Raw genomic sequence first — 14,792 nt, 5'->3', positions numbered from 1 at the left:
TATTGCCTGTCTAACTTACATGGTTACCACTTTGAGCTAGCTAAATTAAATATTAGTTTTTCTTTGTGTAATAAGTTATTTGGTTGATCTATTACAACCATTTACATTTCCTGTGAGTTTAAATTTTGCTTTAACTCCTCATTCTATCATGAAGCTGGGCAACTTTTGAACGTATTCTGTTGTTTATAACCTTAGTTCTTAGCTTTGATTAGTGATTTGGAATAAGATAATAATTCAAAAGGGTGTGCCTATGCTTCTTTTATCATTTAATAAAATATCATTCTATATTTTGCATATTTACAATGTTTCCACTATGCCTATACTTTTTACAATATTTTCAACATGTTTCTTATATTTGGATGACTATTAGCATTTCCACAGACACCAACATTTTAAACCTTGGCTGCAAGATCTCATGCATATGTACAAATATACAATATACTTAGAAGTTAGAACCTAAACCCTAATATGCATTGGCTTGGACACTTTTAGACCTCAATTTATTGGATTATGATTAGAAAGCCACATCCCCGTTAATTGTTAAGTTGGACCTAAGCCCATATCTTCATACTAAAAGACAGAATTGTTTAGTAAGAAGATGCAGATTTAAGACTAGTCCCTCTCCCAATTGCCTCTTGTTCTTCAATTTCCAGACACCAAAGTAAATCCAAGTCAACCTAAACCAACCAACAACTGGTTGCACTTAGATGCACCTCTGAACAAGCCCAAATATACCCTGTGGATGAACAAGCCCAAATAAACTCTGTGGATGAAGAAGGCCAACAATTGGTTGCACTTAGATACATCTTCATTCTTCTACATCTTTCATTAAAAAAAAAAAAAAAAGATGAAATCCTCCTTCCTCTTCTTCTTCCTTCTCCCCCTCCTTATTCTTCCTCTTCATCCCCCTTATCTTAAGGAAGCTCACGCCACTTAACATTCTAAACTATTCCGCAGGCATGTTTGGAATACTATTCCGCAGGCTGTTCTTTGGTCCATTTGGATGGAAAGAAACAATAGAATTTTCTGTAATCAATCTAAAAGTCTAGATGAGATTGTGCAGAAAGTGGTGGGGAAGATTTGCTCCTGGGTGTCGGTGAATGAGGAGTTTAAAAGTCAGAATGTTTCTCTCCTCCTTTGTACTAAATCATGGATGTTCGTGTAATATGTCTTGGGCTCAGGAAGGCCTAGTTGGCCTGAGTCTTGTTGTATTTGGCTTTCTCATTGAATAAAATTACTTTACCTTTTTTCCAAACAAAAAACATTCTAAACTATGCCTCACGCCTCCAGGTAGCATAACTCCTTGTGTCATGCCTCCTCATTTTAAAACATCGATGCCAATATACTAGTATTTTTCTCTTTTTCTATTAACAAATGTTAGTTACTTACCTGTCAAAAAAGATTATATATATGTCCCCTTCACTTCAAACAATAATTGTTTTCCTATCCATTTTTTTCTTTTTTTTTCTGTTATAAGCAACTGTTATAAAAGTTAGAGAAATCGAGATCTTTAAAATGAGCCAAGATGTGTCTTAAGTTTTTAAGCAACATTGATAGTGTTGGTAGAATCTTTTAAGCAACATTAATAGTGTTGGTAGTTTTTAAGAAGTCATATTTTTGGGAGAGTTAGAGGTTAACTTTGTCTTGAGTTTGGGACAAATATATTCTTTCTTTTTTGATGGGTATTTGGGAATAAAGAAAGGTCATTACCCAATGTTGATCCTAGCTACCTGGGGTTTTAGGACGGGTAGATTGGGTATGGACCAAACCATCAGCATTTTTCTTTGTACAAAGTGCCTGCCCTCAGACTTGAACCCGTGTTCTAAATAAAAGTACTTTTACTTGTAGAGATTCTAGAGAATATTTAGGAGAACATTAAAGGAAAACTTATGGAGCTTTCAAGGGCTGGATGAAACCTATATGAGCTAAAATAATGGCCCATTATAAGGTCTCAATCAGATGAACCATTGAATTAAATATTCATGGAGTTCCCAGGTATGTAATTTGTCTAGTTTGCTGTTTCTTTTTTTCAGCATCTTATTTCCATTATCTTGCCCTCTTTCTAGTTTCTTCTATTCTTATTTGGGAGAACTTTAAGGGAATAATGTTAAAGTACCATTTGGGAGAACCTTATGAAGAATAAGGTTCATTGGGTCAAGTGTTAAAGTACCATTTGGTTTCAGCTCTGGATAGATGTATATGCAAAGACTATAACTAACAGCTTTTGTATCAATTGTTTGCTTAAGAGCTTGCACATGACAGCTAAAATTAGGTCAATCACCTCCCAGAACAAATGATTTAGGGGGTGATTGCCAATATGCATGTTTTTTTCTTTTGTTGGTAATAAACAAAAAGTAACGTTATTAAGAAAAAGAAAAAGGTACGAAAGAGGTGATAAGGTATCACCCACTAAGAAAGACAAAAGCACCCAAGGAAACCACAAGCTCCCAAAGCCCAAACCAAGGAAATAACAACTTTTTAACTTTTAACCCTCAAATATCAACCCAAGACTTGCATCCAATGCACGCAACCCTCATCAAACCAAAACAAAAAAGCCCAACCGACGGAACATAACCCTAAACAAACACCTCAAAACTATCAATCAATCTGAGTTAGGACATTCAGCATTCAACAGGTGCTGTAACTCTAATTCCCGAAAAGCTCTTCTAGTGTAATCTTCCAGCTTCCCCTCCTAAAACCAATAAGCCCAACTTCTTAACAACTTGAGTTCAGTTTCCACCACCTTTTTCTCATTTTTTCGAACTCTATCTCCACTCCTTCCACTTCAGCTTCATCATCTTCTCCTTCTGAAACATCCTCTACCCCCAACGAAACCCCTTCTTTTGTCATAACTTCTTCAGTGATTTCTGCTGATTTATATCCCTTGTCACCACAAACTGGAAAAAAAGTCCGACAGATTCTCAGCAATAGTGTCTCTAAGCAAGCAAGCTTTGCCTTTCAATTTTTTCCTTCTGTCCACTCTCTTGAATTTGTTACTGGGGCCTGCACTTATGAGCCTGTCTTTCAACCTGGAGAAGACTTTGGTAATGTGAATTAGATGCCCAATATTGGTACTCTTCATCTTCTTAGAATTCACTGAGGGTTTCGAAAACAGTTACCAGGTTTGATTTTGTTTTATACAACAAAACCATGTATATTGGCAAATATGCACCTTATTTTATTACTTCACCTATAAAACCATATGCCAACTACAAACTTAGGATTGTACAGTAAAATTTGAACAATTTAAGAACAATGTTATGTATTGGGATTCCCAATATATGGTAAATGTCAGAGCAGGTTGTGGTCCAGAACAAATTGGTATTAGCTCTAGACCCAGTCCACTGTATATAATAATAGGGTCCAGGAGCCATAGCACAGCACAGCCTTGACAAGGACCCAACCAGTTGATGCCTCTAGCAAAAACCACTCAATACTTGTCATGCACATACATAAGATAAAATATAATGCACAGCTAAATAGTGCATAGATTAGAGACTATATTGCCTCGGTAGATGCCAAAGCAAAAGTAATGGGTAGAAAATATCCCCTCCAAGTAGCTGATACCATATAGTAGGGCTAAGGCTTTTCTCAGTTGAACTTAGTTACGATGCCCTCCAAAGAGGAATCATGATTAGTATGTGCCTTTTGGAACTTCTCATAGAATAGATGGTTTGGTGTTTCCTTTAAAACCTACTTAAACAATACAAAAAAATATGGTATTAAGTTGATATTAGAATATTAAGTCAAAATCAAATAACAATATTAAGTTACCTGCTCTGAGCTGGCCATTGAACCATGGCATGCAAGCACCAGAACTCTGCTCGGGTCTCCCAAAAGAGGATGAGCTTGGAGTTGTTCTCTCAGAGCATTTATGTCATCCCAACCAGTCATAAATACCAAAACAGCACCAGGCCTTTCTTTTGTACATATATGGCAAAGAACATTTTCTATGAGGTTAAAACCTAGAGAATCAGGATTCCAACAGCGCAAAGATTCCCGAGTCCGTAAGCTATATTCCCTAAAATCAGCAGCTTCAAGGGCATCCTGTTCCAAGTTTAAAATTAATCAACAGAAGGAACAGGAAGAAAGAAAAAGTGCAAAGAAAATACAACAAAGAAATTGGTAGGAGGCTTCAATCTGTATACCTCAACAACAGAAGCAATTGGGCTCTTCCTCTTTCTGAGAGCCTGTTTCTGCATTTTCCATGCCTTTTCTTGACCGTAATCATCAATTTGGTTGTACTGAGTTAATCTGTACCCAGTCGTTTCTAGAACATTCTCTAGAAAATGAGTCCGTACTGGGTATGTAAAACCCTGTAAAGAGGTACCAAAAAGCCAAAATGGTTAAGACACATTCAGTTATCAAATTCAAGCAAACAAAGTTCTCCAATGGGAAAACAATTTAAGCAAACAGTTTATGATGATCAGAAAATGTTACATGAAAAAGTTACCACAAAAGCATGTGCTATATCCGAGCAGCTCATCACTATCAGATAAAAGAAAATCAAAAGCAGAGATTTCTCTTTATCCCCATCAATGTTTTAAAATCCAACCTGAAAATCGAACCGTTTTTGCCTCCGGTTTCCAGGTCAGTGGTTCAACCATCAGATCAAATGGATCGACCCATTGCATCATAAATAAATAAATGAAATATAAAATGTTTGAAAACAAAAGGGTTAGGATTGAGAGAGAGAGAGAGGTGTAACAGCTTAATTTTGAAATATCAAAACAAAAAATATTACAAAATAATAGAGGTTTGTTGAGATATGACAATATTGTCATCATTTATAATTTTGAACAAAACAAAATTATATATAAATGATTTGATGAGATATGACAATATTGTCATCATTTATAATTTTGAACAAAACAAAATTATATATAAATGATTTGATGAGATATGACAATAATTCCAGTTTTTCAAATAAATAAAAAATTATTAAAGTTAATAAGTCAACCCACAAACTGCTGCCCCGGGCCAAATGGTTCAATTGTTCGACCATCGGGTTAGCGGTTTTTTAACCAAATCAACATTTTTTTTTTGAAAAAAGACTGGTGATAAACAGAACCGGTAGTGTGACTGGTTCCTGGGTCAAAACAGTTTGATTGCCTGGATCAATGATGTTTTCAAAACCTTAATCCCCATACTGGAAGCCTTCTTAAAGGTATACAGGAACATTCATGCCCTTGCAAGAGACATGAATCATTGGCAAAGTTCCATCCACAACTTTCAAATCGTAATCTTTCCAAATTGAAAAGATAGACAAATTGGTCAAAATCATAATCAATAACCACCAGCACTTCCTACTCAATCCCTTGAGCCATTATTCAACTCTTATTTTCTTCTGCTTTTTCTTGTTTTTTTTTGGTTTATTTTATTTTTTTTTAGAGCTCTAGTAAATTTTCTAAATAATTTTTATAAGATTATTTTTTTTCTAAATATTTGCCAACATTTCCAGGTATTGGCACAAAATATAACTGGGATATATCTCTACATATTCCTCAGTCCTCCAAAATCTTTTAAATTGTAAATTATTACCTTAATATTAAACAAACCATCATAAAATAATATTTATAACCAAGGTTCAAAATATCGATATGCCTGATACGCCGGTAGGGGCATATCGGGTGAATCGATACCTTTTTTTTTGGCTTTTTTTTTTTCAAAACCGGTTCAGGGGGGCCAGTTTAGAGCTCCTCCACCCCCTGAACTGGTCAGACCCCCGATACACCCATTGTAGGGGTGTATCCGAGGGGTCCCGGAAGGATACGTATCGGCCGATACGGGCCGATACTTTGAACCTTGTTTATAACTAAATATCAGAAAGGGCATAGTTGTCAAGGCGATGCCTAAGTGGCAAGGCGCCCTTGGAGGCGCCTCACCTAATCGCCAAGTTTTCTATAGCATGCTATAAAAAACCTCTATATTCTTAATTTTGTGAGGTTATAATTATAAAATAGACATTTTTAAACTAAAATGTTCATTTTGTGTGTTTATATACTAATTTCTTTTTATTATTTTCTTATTTGTTAGGGTTTAATCAACACAAAGATTGCTAAATGCTGTATATAGTGACTTATTCTTCTTCCACCTTTTCTTTTCTTCTTTTCCTATAACGGAAATAGGGGTTCAGCCCCTATATTTTTTTAAGGAAATATGATTATGGAACCTAGGAAACTACTCTAGGATACATGTTTTTACTTAAAAAAATCCATCGCCTAGGCAATGCCTAGGCGGGCGCCCCCTTGTTGCCTAGCCTCACCTTGGCGCCTTGAAAACTATGAGCAAGGGTGCTACATATTCTTCAGCTGTTTTATGCAGGTGGAGTTTATGAGATCCAAGTGTCCATTGATAGGGAAGATCAGGCATATCTTTGTTAGAGAGCAGAACAATAGTAGCAAGAGGAATAATGCTGGCTTAGCATTCAATGAATGCAGGTTAGAAGGGGAAAATGAAGAGTTGGGAGCTCAAAGAAGATAATGAATTTGGGAATACGAAAGGTAGGAGCATTAGGAAGATAAGGAGCTTGTGATTATTAGGAGAATCTGGAATTCTCAATGACAAGCTCTAAAAGATAAAAAAGAACCATGACACAAAAATGCGCACATATACATACATGTATGCATGTATTAAAACTCTTAACTATTCAGAAAACCAAAAACTATATAATCATTTTAGCAAACTTTACTATGACAATGTGATATGTTGCTTCTGACAAATAAATGGCATTGCTTCTTAGCATCTCAAACTTACTGGAATATGTATCATTGGAGCCCCACCGAAGTAGGATGAGAAAATTTCTGCATTTAAGGTTGCACTCATCAAAACCAATCTCAGTTCTGGCCGATGAGGAAGGAGGTCTTTTAGGACAATAAGCAGAAAATCTGGCATTGACCCAGGCCATGGTAAGAATTCAAATAACACATATCCAACAGCATAGCATGAATTAAGGCTATGAATACCTTCATTAATTCCACGTTCGTGAATCTCATCCACAATGACATGAGTTACACCTTTCAAATTTCTATCAACCAATAACCTCCTCAACAAGATGCCTGTAGTACAAAATAGGAGGCGCGTATCCCTTCCTTTCATACCCTCTAGTCGCACTTTATATCCAACCTTTCAAAAATGAAAATGAAAAAATAAGTTCATTCTTCAATTTGCATCAAGGATGAAAATGTTTATGTTGTTTAGGAATAAGTACTCTAACAATCAATCACTAAAAGAAGAAACTCACAGATTCACCCAATTTCTCCCCTCTCTCTGCAGCAACTCTTTCAGAAACAGACATAGCAGATATTCGTCTAGGCTGGGTGCAAATAATACTACAGAAAGCTCCACGGGAAGCATCTATTTCAGATTCTAAAATATATTGAGGAAGTTGTGTGGTCTTTCCACAACCAGTTTCACCCGAGATGACAACAACCTGTAAAACCATCATAAAAAATTTGTCATCATTAAATGTACAAAATTATCAAAAGAAAAAAAAAAAAAGAAAACTAACAGAAGTAAGCAGAAAAAGTAACAAAAAACCAATGACTTAACTAAACCTGCATAATCATTTTTAACAACTCACACATGAACTACAAGTTATATGCAATCAAGAAAAATGCTAGAAGGAAAAATATCATTTACCTTAGTTGATATTCTGAAGTTGAGAAACAACATGCAATTTTGGAAAGTTGAAACTGATAAATGGAACTTGGCAGTTTTGAAAAGAACTTTAGACCAAAATTTATTCTTGCAAGTAGTTCTTGTTAGACTCAAATGCCAAGCATACCATGGAATGAAATGTTGGACAGTGTATGCCCTAGAAATCCAATAAATGCTGCAAACCACTTTTATCGTGAATAAGCGTTTATTTGTACAATCATATGTCGTGGATACTTGTTTCTATCAATCCCCTTGCTCTGGCATTTAAGGATTGTGATCAATTACTGGTTTGAACTTTGAACCACTTACAGACATGACATAATCAGAATGTAGACTAAAAGGTTCTCAACCAGTTACTAAACTCATGACAGTTTAGCCTGACAAGGTTGACATGCAACTGCCGCCTTATGAGAAGGGACAATAAGTCTCTATTGCCAGAGTTGTCACTTAAGGTATGAGCATGGATCATTATGAAACATTGAACTAGACCCTTCTAGATGACTCCTGGACTTTATGATTGGTGGAATATCTAGATTGTTGCTTGTGATCCTCAAACTTGATAATAGCATTTGCCTTATTCTGGACCAAGGTTTAAAATGTCGATGTTGATGGAAATGTCGCTTACCAAAATATAGGGCATATGTCGGAAATGTCGAGGGGAAATATTGTAAAAATTAGAGACATTGTGGAAATATTATGAAATATGTGGAAATATGCAATGATATTTTGTAAAATGATAAAAAAAGCATTAATACATATTTCTAGACTATTATCTTATTCCCAACCATTATATAAAGCTAAGAAACCAAGATCAATAACAAATTAGTAAATGATGATTTACTGATTTATTATGCATTTTGATGTTTTTACAAGGTTATCTGATATTTTCTTTTCTTATTTTTAATTCTGATTTATTATAAATTCTAATACATTTATTTCACACTAGTAAATAGAAATACATTTATTCTGATTTTTAAATATTAAAGTTATAATACATTATGTTTTATTATAAATTTAATAAACTGATTCTCCTTTTTGTAGTATTAAGATCATGATAAATTCCAATTTCTTATAAAACTTAATGAATTTATTATGATTTTTAATACTAAATTTATAATAAATTATGATTTAGTATAAAATTTAATAAATTTATTCTGATTTTTTATATTAAATGTAGAATATGATTTATTATAAAATTTAATAAACATTTTCTGATTTGAATAAATATTTTAAAAATACTAACTAGTTAATATTTTATTACTTGAAAAAATATTTTATGTTTTATATTATAAAGTAATTAATTTATTCTTTTGTTTTTATTTTTTGTTAATTATTTTTTATAAATATTTTATAAAAAAATTAACTAGTTAACATTTTCTGATTTTTATTTTTGTTTTCTAATGAATATTGTAATTTGTCTCAAATATTAATTTTCTTATTATTTATTCATTTTAGTGGCTTTTGTAGTGAGGGTCTATATTATTGTTGTAGACCTTCATGTACTGTAATAAGAGTGAAATAAATATTCTATTTATAAGTTTTCATTTATGAGGTCTATAATATTACAATAGACCCTCTTGCATTGTAACATGTTTATATAAAGGTGTTTTAAAGATTCCATTTTAGGGCTTGCTATTGTGATGGTCTATAGGCTTCCATAGACCATCATGGACTATAGCAAGTCTTTAAAGTTTAAATAAACTCAAGTTAAGGCAAAGGTTTCAATTTCATTCGAATGAACTTCAGCCTACTCAAAGTGTGTCTGCAACCAGTGAGCAGCAAACCAGCACTCAATGAAGCCCTTCAAGAAAAAAATAGAAGAAGACGAAGAAAATTCTCCTCCTTCTTGACCTTGAGTTCACACCTTCCCCTGCCCTCTTTCTCTCTCTTCTTTTTTCCTAGGTTTTTCATGGTTATTCACCGTGAGAGAGAAATAGGGTTATTGCATATCTGAATAAAGATGATAACAATTTCTTCAAAGTTTCATAAGCTGAACGTCCTGCTTCCAAGAAAAAGATATTTCAGTGCATGACCACTCTTGTGCTTGGTTAGATCCTGAAGTTGTATTCCAGCTCTAGGTACACAACATAAAACCCCTTTTTATAATAAAAAAAAACCTCTTCTTTTTCCCCTTTAACATCTCTTTTTGTTTGATATGAGATGTTTGTAGTATGCTGAGTTGTCGACATATACTTGGAAATATTTTGAAATATTATATATTTTTTGTATTTTGGAACGATATGGTCAGCATTTACCGAAATGGTCGAAATATCGACTGATATATTGTATTTTTTTAATTCATGTAAAGTTTATGTCGCTAGGTCTCGACACCGACATATGTCGAGCGACATTTCCGACATTTCATGACATCTTAAACCATGTTCTGGACTTGGTTGTATTGACATCACCAACCAATGGGGCTCAGTTGAGAGACACACCTGGGTGTGTTGGTGCGTTCGAGAAAAGAATTGAGACAAATGATTCATTGTGACAGTATATGCTGCTTCGTTATTGGAGAAAATACTCTGTTGTCTTCTCTGATGGATTCCCAATAAATCATGTCGACAGGTGATTTCAAAATGGCTTTGACATCTGGTTTGCAAAATGTATACTATATTATATGAATTAGTTTTCAACTTGTTTACAACACGTTTTCATGGGAATTCATCATGGTAGAGGACAACACTGGAAGTCTTGAGGGAACAAGTCCTTCCCATCATTCCCAATGTTGTGTATTGTGAGTGGAAGGATCACATTGCAATCATTCGATTGGTTGTAACACTCATTGTATACAAGCTAGCTCGAACTATGTTGGACCTTGCAGATGGCTGGGCCTAACACAACCCAACGCTGGAGTGGATTTGGGCTGAGTTGAGGTAAAATTGCCACCCAGTAGTCCACGAAGCCAAGCAACTTATCCTTGATAACCATGCGATCATACGGCATCATGGGGTTTCTTGCTACAATTAGGAGTCTATCATGAATTGGTCTCACTTAGGTTGCTAGTTGGTTTGATCTAGGAACCCTATGGGTCCCACAGAACCCACACGAACTAAGATTCCCCCTATCCCTTGCCTATTTTGATTGGATTTACATCCAGTTTGTTTTGGATTTGTTTCCTATTTGGGATTGAGCTGAGATTTAGGAACTACGGTTTTGGTTTGTCCCTTGCTCAAGGTTCAAAGTATCGATACACCCCTGTGTATCGGCAGGGGCATATCGGTACTAAAAACTAACCGCTTAATGTTTTTTTTAGTTTTTTTTCAAAACTTGATTTCTGGAAATAATTTTTAAGTCTTTTTTTATTGAAATAAATGGGGATCCCAAAACACCTGTAAATAGGTGTATCGAGACCAAAAGATACAATACGATACGCCAGATATGGGGTGTATCGTATCGATACTTTGAACCTTGCCCTTGCCAATGGATTGATTGATAAGATCAATTTTGTGAATCCTAAACCCAAGCACAAAGAATCAAGTCTAAAACCCTAGTTCCTAACCTATAGAAACCTTATTTTTGTTCTTGGAACTTTGGAAACCATTGGAATAAGGAGGTGATCATTCTAGAACCCAAGAGGAGTTGTACCACCTACAGCTTGGGCTAATAGATGGATAGTGCTGGATATTGGATGTGAAAACCATAGAGGGCTTTACACTTGTGGGAGCTTCGTTTCCGAGGTATAATTTACTTTTGCCCAGTCAATTGATATAATCTCAAGGGGGTTTTGATGGGAAAATGTTCTTAAGCAAAGGGGACATCTCTCAATTAGAGCTTCTCTCATTTATCTTTAAAGATTCTAGCATCCCTCACCAGCCATACCGTTCACAATAAGGATGCTCTTGTGCATCTGCACATCATCTTACACCACTTCTTGTGTGAAAAGAAGAAAGCATTACTGAATGAATTTTCCACATCCACTAGAGGATTATTGTATCTACATCAAAAAAGAGAAAAGAAGAATCTCAAAAATGCTGAACACAAAAGGACAAAATATTAGTAGGTGAAGGTAAATTCAGAGCTTCTTCTACAACAAAAGCACATGTGAGGTGATACACACAAAAAGGCTTTCTTCTTTTAATATTTTCACAAGCATTCATTTTTCATATCAACTACCTTCCAGTCCAGCAGAAAGCCGTCTCTTTAATGGTAGCAGTCCTCCCCAAACTACTTTTACAGGAAAGGACAACTGATTATCGTTTTTTTTTTGGAAAAAAAGTAAAATTGTATTAAGATGCTGAAAATACTACAATACAATACAACACAACACAACAGGGGAGCCCCGCAGCTGGACCATCATAAAGTTTTGAAGAATGAAGCACAAGAGAAGCATCCCAATGAAAAAGCAAACCAAATCCTAGAATCCAAAGAAGAACAATGAAGGTAAACAATTTCCAAGGTAGGGGTGATCACAAGGTTCAAAGTACCGATACACCCGGTACGCATGAATGTTTGTATCGTGCATTTGGGATGACTTATACACTTTTTTTTTTGTTTCATATTTTTACAGGGGGTCTACAACATCCTATATAAAGATTAAAAAACATCAAAATTTTAAAACTCTTAATATTAAGTGTTTCAGTGACCCCCCCCCCCGGAAGTACCAGTACTTTTGAACCCAGCCCAGCTTGCAAATATTTATACACGTCTATGTGTGTGCGTATGCTATTTTATAATTTTTATATAAATCTTATAATACAAGACATAGAATACATATTACATATAATATTTTATATTATATAATGTATAACATAAATTTTATAGATGTATTACATAATAGTCCCAAAACCCAGTCCAATCCTGGCCTGGTATTTCAGGCCCAGGGTGGTTTGGACCCAGGCTATAGCCCTTATCATAGGTGCTAAGCCCGACCAGCATGGTCCATGATCACCCCTTCTCCAAGGATTTCATAAGTGAGAGAGCTCCATGAAATTCATGCTTTACCAAACCTCTCCTAAGGCCCAAATCTCAATCTAGCCCAATTTTAGAGGAGACATAATGGAAGATCAATTTTCCCAAGTACAACCAAGAGGTGGTGATGTAGTGTCTCCACTAGTGTCTTTCCTCAAGACAATAAGGTGATATCTGCCTGTAGTGACAGTTATTTTTGGGTATAGTCTTTTCGCCCATATATTGTCAATGGATGGCGCAGCGACAATGGATAAAGATGCACTTAGGATTGTCCAGAATTTGCGAAAGCCTAAATCTGTCAGGGAAGGAAGATGAAGTGGGTGGGGACCTGTTTTCATGATCAGGTCAGATCTTGGCAATGGGCAATTTGGGGTTTGAAAAGATGACTGTGACCTTGCAACAATTGCGCATGACAGCATTTCCACTCATATGGTCTTGGTGCTTCTTGATCAGCCTTCAAGAGATGGGTTCTCAGTAAAGCCTAACTCTAAAAAGTTACAAGACACAACAACAATGAGGAGACTGGGATGAGTTCTGATTTGGATGGGGATAACCAAATGTCAAATATGAGTAATGGTGTGGAAGGTGAGGGTGTGACAAACAAGTGAGAATAGTGTGCAATTGGATGAAATTACTTTTCTCAACAAACTGTTATCCCTGAATCAGATGGTATGCTATAGAGTTGAGATGGCAGATTCTTCGAGCCTATTCTTCGTGGCGAGAAATGAAAAGGCTTTCATGAAGAGGGTTTAGTAAGGCAGGAAGAAGTGGATAGTAGTAGACTTGAAATCCAATAGAGAGTCTGGGAATGCAAATGGAAGTCTATAATCTTCTTGCATGGGATAGGAATCAACTCAACTCAGCCTAAGTCCCAAAATTTTGACATCACCTACACAAATCCTTTGTTTTTTTTTTCCTGTTTATTTTGATAGGTAACAAATCTCTTTATTGCTGATTGTTAGCAAGGATAATACATTACACTGATTTGAGCACCCAAATATATAGGCTGGAATTTCTCCACCTAACCCATACTATTGTACATCAAAATCAGTTGACCCCTATTACCTCCAATTCCCTCACCAATCATTGTATCCTTACAGTTTGTTACCAATTGCCAAACCACTTGGCTATGGCTCCTTAGCCAGCTGACCACTACTTTGAAGTTCCCTTCAACCATTATTTTGCTGAAATTCATTGATTTTGCCAGCCTCAGGCCTTGTACAGCTTCTCATTGTACAAAGGACCTTTTGATTAATACAAGTATATTTTACCTTTTCTCAAAAAATTGGACCTGAATCATGTCATTACCATCTCTAAAGACCACACCAATTTCACAGGGTCCTGGTTGCTGAACCAACTTCCATCAAAACTGAGCTTTATTTAGTCACTACTTGGAGGTAGCCAATGTGACATGCCAATCTCCTAGAAGATGAGCTAGCAACTGCCCCCACCCAACCTCTAATAATATTATCCATTGAAAATGGGGCAAATAAGTCCCTGATTTCTATCCAATGTACCACTCTTATTGTAACTCCTTCCATTAAAGATGATTGCATTCCTCTCTTCCCAAATCACCCAAATGATTGCTGCCCTTGTACATTGCCACATGATTCCCCTCTTCTTGGCAACAAGAAGGTGGCCGGGCATAATAAACCAGCAAGATGGGCAGCACAAATCCTATCCCACCAGTGCACTTTATCAAGAGCCACATTTTCTGTATTGTGAGTCCTGATCATCTCTTACCACTTCAGCCTGTGCTTCCTTAGGTCTTTCGTTGCTCTTTTGGAGCCTCCTACTTGTACAGGTTACTCAATATCACCGGTGTAACTACAAAGCTCAAAAGGCCCTTTCCCAATCAAAATTTAGGGTTCCTCATTCAATACAAGATGAGGAAACTGAAGACCTTCAAATTTCTTCAATAAAGAGATCCATAACACAGTCAACCTTTCGATTCAGCATATAACCACCTAGCCGACACACCCCTTCCCATCAAATATTCTATGGCTCCTTTCTCCAAACACTCAAGCAAATTGCAAAAAGTGTTAGGTTCCAAAAGATGTCCCCCCAGCCTTTGCTGAAACCTTTGGACTGTCATAACTCTGTTGTTGCAATAATTGGTTTTTGCATGGGATGTGGCTGAACCTAGGGAAGAGAGATAGGGGTAGAAAGAAGCTCAAGAAAGATGTGTCAAGATCACTAGGGCGCATAGGAAAGGTGGTAGG

General features: G+C 35.8%; 1 protein-coding gene across 2 annotated transcripts in view; it reads right to left on the bottom strand.

Annotated features, from left to right (window-relative positions):
* The window catches only part of LOC104592769 (DExH-box ATP-dependent RNA helicase DExH3-like), a 53,196-nt gene that overhangs the window by 17,062 nt on the left and 21,342 nt on the right, over window positions 1-14,792 (bottom strand). For both annotated transcript variants that reach the window (XR_734484.3, XM_010252288.3), the window contains exons 6-10: window positions 7,244-7,432; window positions 6,966-7,125; window positions 6,757-6,887; window positions 4,149-4,316; window positions 3,775-4,047 (exon numbers count right to left, since the gene is read on the bottom strand). Coding sequence is in view for 1 of the 2 variants with exons in the window: in XM_010252288.3 (XP_010250590.2) it covers window positions 3,775-4,047; window positions 4,149-4,316; window positions 6,757-6,887; window positions 6,966-7,125; window positions 7,244-7,432 (921 nt within the window). In the remaining variant the exon portion in view is untranslated. The remainder of the gene's footprint in view (window positions 1-3,774; window positions 4,048-4,148; window positions 4,317-6,756; window positions 6,888-6,965; window positions 7,126-7,243; window positions 7,433-14,792) is intronic.

The sequence above is a fragment of the Nelumbo nucifera genome, chromosome 3 (assembly GCF_055504915.1).
Source record: "Nelumbo nucifera cultivar China Antique chromosome 3, China Antique-T2T, whole genome shotgun sequence".
Lineage (NCBI taxonomy): Eukaryota > Viridiplantae > Streptophyta > Magnoliopsida > Proteales > Nelumbonaceae > Nelumbo > Nelumbo nucifera.
Note: the sequence above shows the minus strand (reverse complement) of the source record. Positions and strands in the feature narration are given on the sequence as shown.